General features: G+C 40.1%; 1 protein-coding gene across 1 annotated transcript in view; it reads left to right on the top strand.

Annotated features, from left to right (window-relative positions):
- The first annotated feature begins 654 nt into the window (after positions 1-654).
- The window catches only part of LOC124784960 (probable cardiolipin synthase (CMP-forming)), a 98,860-nt gene continuing 81,001 nt past the window's right edge, over positions 655-18,513 (top strand). Inside the window, 1 exon segment of the mRNA XM_047254141.1 lies at positions 655-949. Coding sequence (XP_047110097.1) covers positions 927-949 — 23 coding nt within the window. The 5' untranslated portion in view covers positions 655-926.

Raw genomic sequence — 18,513 nt, 5'->3', positions numbered from 1 at the left:
TTCAATAAACTGTCGTGCACTGACAAGTGTCGAATAGTTTTAGCCTTCATTGTGTGTGGAAAGACGAGACGTACTAGACTGAACAAACACCTAACTCAAAGTCGTTTCGCATGCCAGATTTACGGAAATTTCCAGTCTATATGCTACGATTTCTCTGCATATTTGTAATCTGCGGCAGCAGTTTTTGGCAGTTTTCCTCAAACTTTAAACTCCAACTTCTATGTTTTGCACACATCTCAATTCTGCGCGAATTTGAGATACCTATGCTACGTTCTGTCTGCGCAAATGTAATGTACGTAGAAATTTGTGCAGCTAGACCATTTCGTGTGGATGGGACTCGATTTATGGTTGACTATGCTTCGGTAAGTGTCCACATCGCTTATTATAGTATTTTTCGTTGACATTGTTCTCATGCTCACTTTCCTATATTGCAGATGAAGGGGAAAAAACAAGGTGCACGTATTTTTTATTGATCAGCACTCACAGTTAAACTACTGAACTTCATACGGAAGAAACGGCTTTCCATCATTTTATTTGCCTATTCAAAGGTGCTGTTTCCTTGCTCTGCGTGATGTCTTTAGGCGGAAAATATCTCGAAAATCTAATACAAAATTAATTAAAATGGAGGGATTTTGATTTCGTAAGGCCAAAGATAGTATTCATCTCGAATACTGCTGTTTTGTTGCAAGGCTGTTGAGAAATATACGACGTAAATATAAATACGCCACCGTTGATAACATTAAGATGAATCCTTGAATAAGTGTGATGAGATGCACCTTTGTTGTGTTTGGACTTGTAAAGAAAAATAAAGTCGGTATTGGACCTACCAAAATAAAATGTATCACAAAGATCATGCGCTAGCGAAAGCCGATAACTTGTCAACAGTGGCCTTTTAGAACGATAGTAGTGTTTTTCGTGATAGGAAAATGACAACAGTTTTGACAAAAAGGTAAAAAAAAAAAAAAGAAAACTGCTAGAGCTACATAATCTACCATTTTTTAAATTGTACATGGGCTCTTGATCTGTTTTAGTTTAAATAGGCTCGCTACTTTTAATTGGGGAAAATCTCCCAACATGCCCGGCAAGGTGTAAAAATTGTGTGTGTTGTTCTCTCTTTGCTATAAGAATTCGTGATAAAATAAAGGACGTATGAAGTCATTTTCAGAAGTAAGATGAAGAAATTTAATTTTTTTTAAGAAAACTTCAATCTGGAAACATCATAAATAGTAGTATCAAAGGCCATGATTGAAATCTGAATGCGTACAAACCACATTCAATAGTTATTGAATTGCTTCTGGAATTTAAGGATCTACATCAGTCCTTTGCAAATCACCTGTCAATTGCATGGCAGAGTATCCTTCCTGTTGTACCAGTTATTGGGACTTCCCATTCCATTCATTTATGAGTTATGGGAAGAATGACTGTTTAAGTGCCTCTGTGCGCATTGGAATTAATATAATCTCACGTATACTATTCCAATGGGACTGGTACATAGAGAGTTCCTAGCTCCATCATTAAAGTGGTTTATGAAACTTTGTATGTTGGCTTCTGTGGGGTAGTTCATGTTTATCTTCATGTGTCTGCCAATACATATTTTTCAGCATATCTGTGATATACATGAATGAAACATACCTGTGACCATTTGTGCTCCTCTTTTCTGCGTACATTCACTGAATGCATTTCCATGGTATTCTTTTCTATGGGATTCTGCAAATGAACCGAAGTCTTCCACTTGCTGTACCTACGACTAAGCCTCAGGTACTGTTCTGTTTCATATCCCTACAAAATTCACCGATAGTGTAATCATAGCATACTGTGAAGTACACAGTTTTACATTTCTGAAAATTAAAGCAAGCAGACAACCTTTGCACCACTTTGAAATCTCAAGATCCCACTGAACATTTGTTCAGCATTTTTCAGGCCATACTTCATTATAGATAACTGTATCGTCTGCAAAAAGTATGATGTTACTATTAACACTGCCAGTAGGAAAATAGAGTTTAGGCCTGCTGAGCTTAGTGGACAACTGATGACCTGCTTAGCAACCAAGAAAAGGCCTTCTGGTTTTTACAAGTGTGTTGGTTGCAAATGTGTCTCACTGTGGGCCTATATTATTTCAGAGTTGAAAATATTGTTTGTAAACTATAGAACATTATAATAATAAGTCTCATTCTCAGAAATGAAATTCATATCTTCATTTTCAGATATCTGGGAAAAGTTGTCTTTGAACTTGTTTCTAATCAAAGTCGTATCACATCACATCATATCAGTAGCATTAGTTATGTTGCCCTTTATACATTTTCAACAAAAATACAGTGTTTTATAAGTATACCACCACACATTTTTACCATATGTGACAAAAAAACAGAATGCTACATCAGCACTTTCAAATGCATTTTTTTTTTTTTTTTTAAATTTCTTTATTGCTTCCAATCTCACCTTCATTGTGTGTGTGTGTGTGTGTGTGTGTGTGTGTGTGTGTGTGTGTGTGTGTGTGTGTGTGTGTGTGTGTGTGTGTGATCTTCCAAACCACTAGATCGATTTTAATCAATTTGGCTCAGAAACAGCAGGTCTCTTGAGTATCAGCAGTTTACTACCTCCTAGCTCTAACAGGAGTGGAGATAGGACAAAAGCAGATGATGCTGTTTTTTGCAGCTCCTGTTGTCTAGGCTGCCCTGCACAACAGTTTAAATCTGTGGAAATACACTGACAGAGAAAAAAATCGCAACACCAAGGAGTTGTGCGATATAAATAAAAGTTTGTAGGCATGTCTCTACATCTGAAAGATGATTTCTGTTCAGGTTTCGCACCAGTCACATGAGAGTGGCACTAGTTGCTCCACTATGAGAGTGCAGAGATTGGACATGGTGAGTATACTGTAGTAAGAATGTTTTTTAAGGCAACAAAGACCTCATTATCAGCACCTTACTTAGTCTGAACAAGATTGTATAACAGGGCTACAAGAAGCTGGATGTTCCTTCCGTGATATTGCATACAGACTTGGCAGGAATCTAGCCACTTTATATGACTGCTGGCAGTTGTGGTCATGAGAATCTACGGTCACAAGAAGACCAAACTCTGGATGGCCACCTGGCACAACCTGGAGGGAAGACCATTGTGTTTGGCATATGGCTCTGGATCATTGTACTGGATCTGTAGCAGCAGTTTTCACCACAGTGACACAACAAACTGTTACAGATTGGTTACTTCAAGGACAGCTCTGAGCCAAATGCACCGTAGCACGCATTCCACTGATCCCAAAGCACTGCCATTTGTGACTCTGTGATTCAGGCAAGAGGTCGTTGAAGGGCAGGGTTGAGGTATGTTGTGTTTCCTGATGAACGCTGGTTCTGCCTCAGTTCCAATGATGACTGTGTGTTATTAGAAGTAGGCCAGTTGAGGGCCTGCAACCAACCTGTCTGTGTGCTAGACACACTAGACCTACACCTGGAGAGTTATGCTATGAGGTGCGATTTTGTATGACAGCAGGAGCTCTCTCATGGGTACCCCCATACACTTACCCCATACACCCTTACGGCAAAATTGTGTGTCGGTCTGGTGACTCGACCTGTTGTGTTGCCATTAATGAACAGCATTCTGAGGGGTGTTTTCCAACAGAATAATGCTTGCCCATATACCACTGTTGTAACCCAACATGCTCTACAGAGTGTTGACTTGTTGCCTTGGCCTGCTCGAACACCAGATCTGTCTCTAATCAAGCACATGTAGGACATCATTGGACAACAACTCCAGCATCATCCACAACAGCGTTAACCATCCCTGTATTGACTGACCAAGTGCAGCAGGCATGGAAGTCCATCCCACAAATTGACATCCAACACCTGTACAACACAATACATGTATGTTTGCATGCCCACATTAATCATTTTGGCAGTTACGCTGCTTATTTATTTACCAGCATTTCACATTTGCAATGGCCTGTCTTGTGCTTGCATTAACCTGAGATCTTGCAATGTTAATCACTTAAATATGTTATCTAGACAAATGTATTCCCAAAATTTCCTTACTCTACAGCAATTAATTATTTTTCGGTGTTGTGATTTTTTTCCATCATTGTAGTATTGGCCTGCCTCTTTGGTGCAGCCTACTTTTCTGGGGCAAGAAACATTTTTCCAACCCCCAATGAATAGGCTGCCCTGCACGACGTGTTGTATGGGAGTGGCAGTGACCTGCTTTATTGACCTCTTTTTGCAGGGGCTACAGGTGCACATGGGCACAACTGAGCAGAGAAATGAGGGGGAAGTTGAGGTGGGTAGAGAAAATGGGGACGAGGAAGTCGACAGAGAGATAAGGGAAGGATGAGACTGAAAGAAAATGTGAGGAAGAGGAGGAGTCGGACAGAGAGAAAGTGGAGTAGGTGTGTTGTGCGGGTAGCAATGGTGTGCCTTGCAAGTCCTATGTGGATGCTGAGAGAAGGTGAGAATTTTAGCTGGACAGGAATATGGGAAAGAAGGAGATATCCAAAGGTGGGAAGGGGGTGGGGGTGATGGACAGTGGGATGGGGAGGAGGAGATTGTATTGAGAGGGAGGAGGTCCAGAAAGCAGGTGGAAGGGGTAGAGAGGTAGTGGGCAGGTGGAAAACTAAGAGGGGCATGAGGATATGGTTGGAGAGAGGGGCGGAGGAGTTGGACAAAGAGAGGGAGGCAGAAGGAGTTGGAGAGAGAGACTGGGAAGGAGGAGGTGGACATGTAGTGTTTGGAGGATGAGGGGGGCAGAGAGATGGGTGGGAGGAAGAAGTGAACACAGAAAGGGGGGAGGAGGAGATGTCTGCAATATATGTGTCAAACACATACACAAGCAAAGCAGTGGTGGAAAGCCCAGTCTACAACAAAATTTAATAAATATATCCCAGTTACATGCAGGTATAATGTATTCAGAAATTCATCTGTCCAATAGCATGTGTTGCAAGGCAAAAATGACTTCAATTTGTTTTTAAAACTTAATCCTAGTATGCCATCTACTATAGTTCAAAACCTTTACAGATCTTGAACACAATTTATTAAATATAGTTTCGTGAACAAGTTTAAGTTTGTTCAAATATGCTAACATTGGATTGAAAATGACAAGTCACTGATAGAGAATGTCTTTGTTAAAGAGCCAAATTAAAGATGAAAATGTAGGTGATAAATCCCTTTTCCAGTGGCTTCTTCCTTTAAAAAAAGTTAACAGAAATTGGGCTTACATCTTAAGTTTAGAAAGAAGTAAAACTCTGTTGGTAAACTAACCAGTTATCAGTTTGGAACACTCTCTATTAGTCTTACTATTATTTATTCATCTGAAGACTTGAGTATTTGTTTCATCCATGAGAAAACACTATTACACAGTGTGCACCCATCTTGGAACCCTTTTTTTCCTCCTCTGAGCTTTTAGCTCTAAGATTGAGATACATTGCTGTATTGCCAGGGTAGGTTGCATACCAATTTTGATGTTGTCCTTTTCTTCCACCATATCTATGACTTAGATTGACTAGGGGATCATTCCATGTGAAGTGTCCTATGGCTCCCAGCTCACCCAACTTCAATTTTGATGAATTTTGTGCAGTACGTACAATTGTTCCAGCAGTCAGCAGCATTGGAAGATAGCAGTTCACCAACCACTACAAGATTTTTCCTATCCAGCTAACAAGTCAACATTATGATAATCACTTGGAGGATATGGTGCTTCCTAGACATCAAAAGAAGATTTAAAATGGCCTTTCACCACAATTTGGAGAATTACTCCGTTTCCCAGATTTAACTAAATAGAGTAAGGAGTATTTTTCTGTGTTCCATTTGAGACTTTGCACTATGGTGTAAAGCACTTCATTATGGCCTACTTTTATGTCACCAGTTCCCATATAGAGAAAGGGACATTTGTAAAATTCTGCATTGTTGGAACAAACATCTCCTCTGTCTTCAAATAACTTACTAGAATGAAGCTGAGTGACGTCACTGACAACCACCAATACTTCAAGAGGTGCACACCCTGTCATTATCATAGTAAAACTGTAGCGAATAAGCACTGTGGACAGGAATTTAAAACTTTGGTTTGCAGAACAGTTCTGAAAAGATAACAAACTCTCTCTCTAAACACTAGTACTATACACAAACAAAGATGGCCAGTGTCAGAAATTATCAATAGTGGAGATTAATAACTAATGGGTGATGTAGCATTAACTCTATGCCTCTTTTTTCACTAGGGAGAGAGCAGGATTCCACATAGAATGTAAATAAAAACTTCCATGACTATTTATAAGGTTACTTACTAATTTAATTTCAACTGCTTCCTTAATAACAGCAACGCCTTAGCGATGGAAGCCCCTTGCCATCTATTACTGCCAGTTTGTTCATGGAAGACTACGATGAACATGCCTTGGAGTCAGTGGTTTTGAAACATTTTTTCTCAGATATGTAGACAATACTTTTGTTGTCTGGCCTTCATGGCAGTAAGAATCTGAATGACTTTTTTATGACACCTGAATTCAATCCACCCAAATATTTGTTTCACGATGGAAGTGAAAAGAGATGGCTGCCTTCTCTTCCTTGATGTTAGTCAGGAGGATGGTTGATGGTACATTGGCTCAACTTGAGATCATCTTTCGTCAGAATGGCTATGTGAAGGACAGATCAGACATGTGTTGCGCTATCAATCAACCTTGCACTGGGTGAATGATGATAACATTGAGGTTAACACCAAAGTCAACAGTCTTTTTGCTGTACAAAGGGAACATTTCCAACAGGTTTGGTCACATTTTGTGGAAATATGATGTGAAATGAGTTTTTCAAGCACCATCTACACTGAAGCGCCAAAGAAACTGGTACAGGCATGTGTTTACAAATATGTATAAACAGGCAGAATATGATGCTGCGGATGGCAACACCTATACAAGGCAACAAGTGTCTGGCGCAATTATCAGATCGTTTACTGCTGCTACAATGGTAGGTTATCAAGATTTAAGCGAGTTTGAATGTGGTGTTACAGTTGGCACAGCACACGAACGGTTGGCCACTGCATCCTTGAGGTAGCAATGAAGTGGGGATTTTCCTGTACGACCATTTTTCATGAGTGTACTGTGAATATCAGGAATCCTGTAAAAAATCAAAACTCCAACATCGCTGTGGCCAGAAAAAGATCCTGCAAGAAAGGGACCATTGACGACTGAAGAGAATTGTTCAACGTGCCAGAAGTGCAACCCTTCTGCAAATTGTTGCAGATTTGAATTCTGAGCCATCAACAAGTGTCAGCATGTGAACCATTCAACGAAACGTAATCGATGTGGGATTTTTAAGCCAAAGGCCCACTTGTGTACCCTTGATGACTGCATGACACGAAGCTTTACGTCTCGCCTGGGCCCATCAACACCAACATTGGACTGTTGATGACTGGAAACTTGTTGCCTGGGTCAGACGAGTCTCGTTTCAAATTGTATGGAGCGGATGGACATGTACGAGTATGGAGACAACCTCATGAATCCATGGACCCTGCTTGTCAACAGGGGACTGTTCAAGCTGGTGGAGGCTCTGTATTGGTATGGGGCATATGCAGTTTGAGTGATATGGGATCTCTGATACATCTAGGTACGACTCCGACAGGTGACACACATGAAAGTATCTTGTCGGATCACCTGCATCCATTCATGTCCAATGTGCATTCCAATGGACTTGGACAATTCCAGCAGGACAAAGTGACACCCCACATGTCAGGAGAGATCTCCAGCCCCTCATACTCTTATATATTTATGGATAGCCCTACAGGATTCCTGGTGTCAGTTCACTCCAGCACTACTTCAGACATTGGTCAAATCCATGCCACATCGTGTTGCGGCACTTCTGCGTGCTCGCAGGGACCCTACACAATATTAGGCAGGTGTACCAGTTTCTTTGGCTCTTCAGTGTCTGATTACGGTCTTTTTAGGTTGCGTAAAGGATGATCTTGTTGTACCAAGCATAAGCAACACACATGCTCACAACAACCAAACAAATCTGCTATTGCAGATCATCATCTTGGCACCAGTCATCCTATGGAATATAACAACATGGATATTCTGGCATGCACTTCCAGCTATTGGGATACTGTGAAGGAAGCAGTTGAATTAAATTAGCAAGTAACCTTATAAAAATAAATTGAGGTTTTTGTTTCAATTCTGCATTGACTCCTGCTCTCTACTTTGTTAAAAACAGAGGGACAGAGTTAACGCTACCTCATCTGTTGGTTATTAATTTTCATTATTGATAACTTTTGGTGTCGGTCATCTTGTGTGAAAAGAGAGAGATACAGAGAGAGAGAGAGAGAGAGAGAGAGAGAGAGAGAGAGGGGGGGGGGGGGGGAGTTAAATTTTTTGAATTGCTCTGCAAACTGAGATTTTGAATTCCCTTACAGAGTGCTTACTTGCTGAAGTTTTGCCTTGAAAATGACAGGACGTGCACTGTCGAAATGTTGGTGGTCATCAATGATGTCACCCAGTTGCATTCACATAATTTATTTGATCACTGTATATGCTGGGAGAAACTCAGTCTTCATATTTCCACAGCCCTCCTTGATGGTTGCCACTTCATAGAAAATATTTCATCATTGTCTGCATTATATCCATGTCTCTTAATAATTGGGCATCTCCTACCTCTTCCAAATGGTCCCTTATACTCCTCTTGGTGGTCTTTCTTACTGTTGTGGATTTCTTTTGATGGTTTATGGAGTTAATCATCACTACTCAAAATGCTGTTAGGCTCCTTACAGTTAGTAGTCATTTGAACCTGTGCAGAGTTGGCCACCTGCTCCTGAATGTAGAGTGGCACTCCCTCACTCCACTAGATGACTGGCAATCTCTATAGGTGGTCTTCAGACTTTGAAGTGGATGCATCAGCAACATGTTCATCATAATGTGAACCACTCACTCTCGTATATTGCTACAGGTTACAATGTTCAAATACAACTCATTCACTGTGCAATATTGAGTTAGCCCTGCGGAGCAATCGTTCTGGCAACATCAATTTAGTAAGTGTGTCTTATTAGGACTACCCACCCATTTCATTTTTATTTGGTAAGGCATTAAAACTATCCATTGGCTCATCCAAACCAATGGGACTTTATTTGTTCGCATTGGTAGAATTCCCTCGAATAACTAGGCAAATAACTGATGCCCTAAACATGGTCTCACTTGTGAGGTACACTTGGGTACACTTGATATAACTAGGATGTAGCAGATGATTATAACAGTTGTCAGCCAATAATGCCTTCACCTCAAACAGCTATCTACCATCCCAGCATACAGTTGACACTAATGTTTCAGTTTTTGTTACAGAGCTTTGTGTGATCCCCATGATATAGGCAGTTAAGCAGTGATCCACACTTCGAGAGACACAGTGATCCACTGTCATACTAAAGATTGGTCATCGAAGCATAAGCAGAGTTCACAGTAGTAAGGGGGAGGCAGTGCTGATCTGCTCCTATCTTGGGTTGCCACAGAATGCTGTGATGATACCTAACCTTTATTGGTTGAACCTTCCCCCTTCCCCCTCTCGTCCCAAACTCCCAAGGAAAGGGAGGTAGGAGTGTAAGGTCTTGATGTGGCTTGCTAGTGACTTGATCCAATTTCTCTCTTTACTTTATCTATTGATCCCGATAAAACAATTCATGTTCCAAAAGCTCTAGGTTCAGTGTTTACTTTGTTAGCTCTGTTGATTAGTTCTTGGAAAAATAAGGACATATTGTAATAAGAAACTGTTTATTATTCTGAAAGAAAGAGAATATAGCATCACATGGTGCAGTTCTTGGCAATAAAATATAAAAGAAATCAACACAGATGAGTTGGTATCAAGAGGTAATTATTAATGAGTATCCATCTTTCTACAAATTTTGGTATTTGGCAACAGATAGGAGAAAGTACTCAGTGCACTTGCAGCACACAGCACAAATGCATAAGAAGGCCAGGCTTTTTTAATAGGAAATAAGTCCTTTCTTTCAAAGTAATGAACATTCTTGTTAAAATTGTCCCAGAAATTCATGAGCTCCCGAAATATTAAAAGTGCCACCACTAAACATATATCTGATATCATTTTTTTAATTCTTTGAAACAAATTTTTATAAGTGATACTAACAAGGATTTGAGTAAAGGCTTGTTTGCTGATATTATTCCTTCTATAAGATTGTGCAACCTGCATATGTGCGAATGTGCGTGGGCTTAGACTCAAGTGGAGTATAGGATGAAAGAGTAAGCCTTGTGGAACTAAACAATAGTTTTTCTGTGGAATTAAAAAAAAATAAGACCTAAATTAAAAGCAGTTTGTATGAAATTACTCATCTTTGTACATCCATAAAATCAGAATCTGCTGCTAAGTAAAATGCAGTATGATGTAGTTCCTACCAATGCACTCTAACATGCTTGAATCACCCTTGGTATGCTGTCTACAAAATAATACAGACATTGTTGCTTAAGTCTGTTCCTGATGTCAGCATCTAGTTTGTGAAGAGGGTCCCTGCTGCGATGCATTGCAGGTTCCAATTGCTTCAAAGCATACTCATCTGGTTCATGTCAGTAGGCCTTTCCATTCAGTGTATTCCTGCCTTTTAGAAGGGAGGGGTGTACAAGATGTGAGTGCTGTGCTTGTTTGTCTTGAAAGATTGACCCACCATCAAAATTTTTACTATAAAGCTGAACAATAAGTTCTGTTGCATTCTGCTCATGACACCTATAAGCAATAATGTGTAGATAGTGGTTCTCAGTAGTGTTGTCGACTATAGGCAGCCATTTTGAGGAAGGCCTAGGTTATAAATGTTTTGTATCACATGATAGTTGATTAATTTCAAATGGCATTGCTGTGATGCATGCCAACTGGTTGACAAACAACCTCCCCAGAAACCCTCTTGCCTTAGACTGATAACATTTGCATGGCCTGAGCTTCAAATTGTGTTTCAAGGCGTACTCACAGACTGAACAGTATACAGTAGCCACATTATGCCAATCACAGCTAAAGCTAGAGATCTGCAATAAGAATGCAGGTTCACTTGTATCTGCATCACACAGATGTCTGTACATAGTGAGTTTATGTGGTCAGTCGAGTGCAGCTGAAGAGGTTTCAACCCACAGAAACACAAATTAATGAAGTCATAAGAATGATGCAATACTTTTTCAGCAGTTTATATTTGTCTGCACATTTACAGAGAAAGAGAGAGAGAGAGGCTCTTTGTGCCAACAACGGAAATGACATTTTCAGTCATTTAACCAGTTTTGTCAACCAGATAAAAGTCAAGAATTAGGGCATAGTTAAGTTCTGTCGCATTCTGATCACGACACCTATAAGCAATAATGTGTCGGTAGTGGTTCTCAGTAGTGTTGTTGACTATAGGCAGCCATTATGAAGAAGGCCTCGGTCATAAATGTTCTCTGACGCGAACATGAACACATGCAGGCATGAGCACATGCAGGCGCAAACCCACGCATGTGCGCGCGCACACGCACGCATGCACACCTGCGTGCGTGTACGCGCGCGCCCACGCCCACACACACACACACACACACACACACACACACACACACACACAGAGAGAGAGAGAGAGAGAGAGAGAGAGAGAGAGAGAGAGAGAGAGTGTGTGAGTGAGTGAGTGAGTGAGTGACTGACTGACTGACTGACTGCCTGACTGACTGACTACCAGTGTTGCAGCCTGACTGTGAAAAGTAGTCATCCTGATTAGGGTAAGTGTTTGGGATAAGAAAAAGGCATCAGCTGAGGAAAGAGAATAGGAGCAGGATAGGAGATTAGTGAATACAGAGCTGGTGTTCACGATATGTTAGATGCAGCTTACTTACCAAACTTCAGAGAGTGTATAACAACTGCAGAGTGTGGAACAATGACTGGCAAGTGGTGCAGTTGTTTAGGAAGGGCATTCCCTTCCAGCCTCTGGACACTGCCTCCACTTGTGAGCCATGAAAACGAGTATCTGTGATGTAAAAGTTTGAGTGTTGCCCTCAATTGTCATTTGAACTGTTTAGCCAAGAGTAAGAATTTTGTCCGCTAATGAGATCATTGGATGATTTGTTTGATCATGTGAAGGAAGCCATCACTGACTTTGGACAGGAAATTAGTCATACATAATTCTGATGGAGCTGCTATGAAATCTAGTCACATAGAAAGGTTAAAAACAGGAATAATGCTATCTAACAGCTATTAAGTATGCCCTGTTCACAATATAATACTATCATATGCCGTCTGTATAATTGCTAACACATAATATTTTCCCTAGCCCTGGCAGAACTTTTTCCACCAATCCTAGAAGCAAACCTATTATCTGAAAAAAAATTGCAGCATAAAGAACGTCACAGAATACTCTCAAATGTTAAAATTTCTCATCTCGCATGATCAACACGAAAAGAGAGTGACATATGTTATTTTGTGAAATAAGGTCGTATTATTTTGTTTGAAGTAGCTTGTGCTTTAAATAATGGTGGAAATTTTATTTGTAGTCTACTATGTTTTGCCCTGGCTTGATGTACTGTGGTTCTCGTATTTTCAATTGTTGCTGCAACAAGAAGGTATACACAATGTTACATTGTCATTGGACTGTAACAAATGATAATGTGGTGAGGAACAAGTGATAGGAAAGAAATGAGGAGTTACAAAACTAGATAATAATGGGAAGTTTGTATTCTTCCCCCCCCCCCCCCCCCCCCCCCCCCCCCCCCTGTCCTGTTCCACTCTCCTCCACATGACACCTTGAAACAGCATGTACCTACACATAAACGCATAAACTATTTAGGCCGCATGATGCTCTCTGCAATTTTATTTCTTCCTTTTAAAATGAAACGGCCTTTGTGGCAACTAATCTTAGTGGGCAACAAATCATGTCATGAGAAATTTGTTCCATACTTTAACGAGGCATAAGTAGTGGAGACAGTGTGCTATGAACCTGGTCTTTTGCCAGACTACTGTCTGTCTGGGTGCTTAGTATATCACAAATTTGAACCTGGCTTGTGTGTTTAATTACTGTGCTACCATCTTGTAAGTGTGCTAAAAAACATGAATGTATTAAAATATACCCATGTTCAAAGTCATGTGTCTCAAAATGGATACATACGACAATACATTCATTAACACCATTCAACAGAGCACATTTCAATCTATTAGAAAAACTTACTTTCATTTTGGTGTCTCTTTGGGTAAGGTGCAAAAATTGTGCCTAACTATTGAATTTTTTTGTAATTTGAGAAAAATTCTTGCGTTGGTCCAATGTGGCTATGCCACTACCAATCTCGGTGATTGGTAGCTCCATCTCCAAGGAGCCACGCCCAATACCAATTGCAAGGTCAGCCAGGGGTGGGTTGTTTTACTGCAGGTTCCTAAGCCCATTCAATGAATTCTTCAACTGTTGTTTCTCTGGTTTCAAGTGTGTATCTGTCAGTGTGAGTCCATTGTTTGAACTGAATTGTATCCTCAGGATCAATATCTGCAAAAGCACTTTCCAAATATTTCTTTAGAGCTTCTGTTCTCAGACATACTTTACAGTCAAGAAGCATGCGATCCTTTGTTCCCAAATTACAGACAATTTTGCTCAGTAATATTTTGTAATCTTCTTTTATTGGGCTATGTGCCAACATTAGTTTACATTTTAATGTATTGTGCAGACACAAACTGAATGTGAACCAGCTATGCCTAAGGTCACACACCTATGTGGCCTTAATTCACAAAATTTGGAAAATCCAATTTCTGGTCCATTTTTATTGCGGTACGCAACAAACATTTCCTCAGTAATAAGTCTTTTTGTTTTTGAACCTTTTCTCCATCAATCCAAACAGTAATACAGTCCTTTTTGCCTGGACAAATCTGACTAAACTCTTCATCATAAAAATGTTCTATGACTGTTGCCTTCACAGCCTCAGAAAGCTTTTTCCCACCTTTACCTTTGGGCTGTGGCAATATACACTGTTCAGCTTTTAACTTTCTAGCCTTTCTTACCATTCTTTCTGAAACACAAAATTCTCCCATAGTCTTTTTGATAGACTAGCTTTGGGGAACTAAGGTCAAAATTTGAATTTTCTCATTATGATTTGATATATGTAATTTGTCTTTCAATTTTTGGATTAGCTGTCTGTAATCTGAACAAGTCAAGCATTGCTTGCTTGCGGATGGTTGCTCCAGTTCACTGGGATCAATTCCTCCCACTTTTGAAATTTTCTTAATAATTGCACCTTCAACTTGTATTTTGCACTTTGCATATCCTTTTGTGTTCCATGCACCAATTCGTTGAAATGTTAATGGTGATATTCCAACAGCTGTTAAGCTTGTATTCAAATTGTGAGCAACATTACTATCATCACCTTCATCTGACTGGGGTGTAACTTCCATTTGTGAATATTTTAGTTTATCAAAATCTTCTCTACATGAAGGGCACTTTTTTTGGCCTGGTTTAATATCAGACATGGTTATCCTTTTTAGTAGGTCAGCTGTGTCTATGTTGATTGAGCGCAGACTTTTTCATGCAGTGTGGTTTTTCTTACCAAATGGGTTACAGCATGATCTTTGCAAAAATTCAAATCTTTATAGGAGTAAAGCTTCATGATGGAAGCGTAGTTGAGCATTTTCAGTAGTGTGTAAAATACTCTTTCTACTAAGTAATTCTTGTTCTTCTAAGGAAAGTTCCTTTACAGCTTTTAGTCCTTTTAGGGCTTAAATGGCATGGGGAATCAGTATTTCTAAAACTGCATACATTAACTTGATGTTGTTTTTCCATTTTAGCAATAACTTGATATGCTTCAGGCACTAAAATCAAAATTGTTGAGTCATAAATAAAGAAAAGAAATAAAATTAATAAGCATTCAGCTTCACAAAAATTATGTAGCAGTCTCTAGTACAGTTAAATGGTTAAATTTAGCAGTGAACCTGTCACAAACAGGTTTAAAATCACCAAATAAACAGCAAAATGAATACTTAAACACTGCAGACATAATCAACAAAATTTCAAATTTACAGTACAATAATGCCAGGTGAGGTATGAAGACAGGAAATACACTATGCAATGACGACATTTCAGTAAAAATAATTGGAGCTAGAGAAAAAATAATAAGCAAAGGACTTATTGAATTATTTAGATTATATTTTTTCAAAAGAAGTTTATTCTCACAATTGCCCTTTTTCTTGCAAGGTATGAAACAAGAAAGATATAAAAATCTATGGGCCTACCAGTTCCCGTTCTGTATTTACCAGCGTTCAGTAAAATTATTCTAACTATGGGAACCCATCAGGAGAAATTCTGGTAAACACAGTCATTTATCAATAGCAGCAGTGCTGAAACAAGGGTATCTCCAAACACCTGGAGACATCATTCAGATGCTGGCAGAGTATTTTTCACAAACTACTGCCAGTGTCAGCCAGGACCTGGCATTTCGTCACTATTGTGAGACTGTAGGGAGGGGAGAGACAGTTCTGAGACTTACTTCTACCCTTTGTCCATGTGGGAGCTGGAATTGGTGCTGTCTGAGACTCATGATACTGCACCTGGTCACAACCAAATCCAGTACTGCGTGCTTCAAAATTTGCCAGCAGCATCAAAGGAAATCCTCATCGAATGTTTTAATCTTATACGGCAGACAGATAACTTCCCCCACTTGTGGAGACAGGCATTTTTGATACTCCTCCTCAAACCAGGAAGGGACTGCACATGTCCCAGTAGTTATCGGAGTATTGCCTTAAGCTGTATAGGAAAGACCCTGGAGCGAAATGATTAACCGTTGTCTGATCTGGTCGTTAGAGACCAGGAAACTCCTTTGCTGCTGCCAGTGTGGATTCCAGAAATTTCGCTCCACTGTCGACAACCTGATCCTACTGGAGGCGGCTATTCAGCAGGCTTTCATATGTAAACATCACTGTATCGGTATATTCTTTGATATCAGTAAGGCGTAAGATATTACTTGGAGACACAGTATTCTCGCATATCTGCATCAATGGGGCTTTCGTGGCAATCTCCCCATCTTCATAGGATCATTTCTGTCTCAGCGGCTTTTTAGGACCCATGTTCGTGACATGCTGTCAGATCATTTTGAGCAAGAGAATGGTGTCTCTCAGGGCAGTGTTTTAAGTGTTACCCTCTTTGCTATAGCCATAAACAGTACCACGTCTACAGTAAAGAGTCCTGTACAGTGCTCCTTATTTGTAGACGATTTTGCTGTTTTCTGTTCCTCCTTCAGTGCTGCAACAGTGGAGGAGTGGGCTGTGAAAACCGATTTTCAGTTTTCTGCAGATAAATGTGTGTGTGTTCATTTTCATTATTCTCATCTTATTTTTAATTTATCTGCCTTGCATGCAGCATGTCCAGCATGTGCTGGAGTCACTTGGAGTGGAGCAAGTCCTACCTCAAATCCAGGGTTTTAACTGTCAGCCACCCTGGTTACTGCAGAAGCCCAGAGTCATTTTAGATTTAGTGCAGTACTGGAGAGATGGTGCTCATGCTTCTGTTTTTACTGCAATATTTTCTGATATTTTATATTAGCACCACAACTATGTAGCTTTTTTTACGAATGGGTCTAAACTGGGGGACTCTGTTTGTTGCTCTGTTGTTTTCCTGGACTGTTTCCTCAAAGTCTGACTGCCTCAAGACTTTACTGTCTGCGAAACAGAATTATATGTGATCTTGCGGGCACTGGAGCAGATGAGACATTCTTCCAGTGCTAAATTTGTTGTCTTTTCTGATCCTCTGAGTGCCCTTCACTCTCTACAATGTTTGTACCCAGCAGATAAAGTAATCCAGCATATGCAGACTATCCCCCTCCAACTACAATGACTGGGGAAGGAGATGTTTTTGTACTGGGTATAAAGGCACATGGGGATTGTGGGGAACGAAAGGGTGGATCTAGCAGCCAAGGAGATGTGTTGTGATCCTCAGTTATTTCAGTATGCTCTTCCCTTGCATGCTGTAGCCTCACTGTTGAGATCCAGAGTTGTAGAGTTTTGCATTGGTGGGAGGATGGGTGGCTTGGAGTGACAGACAATAAGCTCCATATAGTAAAGCCCACAATGTGCCTGCAGGATACTTGCTTCCAGCCACATTGAAGGGTTGAGATCCTCCTTATTTGTCTTCGCATAGACCACAGACCAATGACACACAACTCCTTACTCCAGTGAGAGGACCCCCCCCCCCCCCCGCCTGTGTGGTCCTTGTGGCATCCAGATCACTATACAATATATTTTAATGGATTGTGTTTTATTTTCTGACCAGTGGATCGCAGAAAATTTGCCGACAGATCTGCCCTCTATTTTAGGTAATGTACAGATGTATGTGGTTAGAGTTTTAAAGTTTTGTGAATTGTCGACATTTTCCCAAGATTTTAGGGAGATGGTTTCAATGTGTCAACAGAATGACTGGCACATCCGTGGTTTTTATAAGCAGTCAGCCAGTTACATTTATTTTAGCTCCTCTGTCATTTTACTTGTGTTTTAATCTCCTGTACAGCACCTTTCAGTATTTCTTCGTTGCCTTAGCATGTATATTAACATTTTCATAAATTTATCAACATTCCTTTCTTTTAATATGTGTAAGTGTGCTGACAACATTATCTTATAGCAGTGTAGTAAGCTCCACACACACACACACACACACACACTCTCTCTCTCTCTCTCTCTCTCTTTCTCTCTCTCTCTCTCTCTCTCTCTCCAATTATTCTCCACCACACAGAGAGAGAAAAATACAGTGGATTTTAATCAACCAAAGAAACATAGCAACCTTTAATGGTGGATATAGTAAATTGGATAGTTTGCGGGTCAAGAATGAAATTCTACAATGGAGCGATGAGTGTGAATTGCTGCTTTCCTTGTGATTCACAGATTTTAAAAAAGCTTTTGACTCAATTTCAACATTATATATACTAACAGAGCCTGATAAAGAATAGGCAGTGCTACAACCTGTTAGTATACAGAAAATACACTGTACTACAGCTTCCATTAAACTTCACAAGAAAAATGGGAAAATCAGAAAAGTGGGAAAAGTAGGATGATTACATGTTACTGCATTGTACTGTAACCATCATGATTTTGCTGATGATGTACTGTTTACTTCAAGTACAATTTAAGCTCCACAATGACTGGAAGAACTCAGCACATGCACACTGAAGTGCCAAAGAAACTGGTATAGGCATGCGTATTCAAATACGAAGATGTATAAACAGGCAGAATATGGCACTACAGTTGGCAATGCCTATATAAGACAAGTGTCTGGCGAAGTTGCAAGATTGGTTACTGCAGTTACAGTGGCAGGTTATCAAGATTTAAGTGAGTTTGAAACATGGTGTTATAGTCGACACACGAGGAATGGAACACAGTCTCTCTGAGGTAGCGATGAAGTGTGGATTTTCCTGTATGACCACTTCACGAGTGTACCATGAATATCAGGAATCTGGTAAAAAATCAAATCTCCGACATTGCTGTGGCCGGAAAAAGATCCTGCAAAAATGGGAACAACGACAACTGAAGAGAATCGTTCAATGTGACACAAGTGTAAGCCTTCAACAAATTGCTGCAGATTTCAATGCTG

Source organism: Schistocerca piceifrons, chromosome 1, assembly GCF_021461385.2.
Source record: "Schistocerca piceifrons isolate TAMUIC-IGC-003096 chromosome 1, iqSchPice1.1, whole genome shotgun sequence".
In the NCBI taxonomy this organism is placed as follows: Eukaryota; Metazoa; Arthropoda; class Insecta; order Orthoptera; family Acrididae; genus Schistocerca; species Schistocerca piceifrons.
The sequence above is the reverse complement of the archived record's forward strand: the minus strand, read 5'-3'. Positions and strand labels throughout refer to the sequence as shown.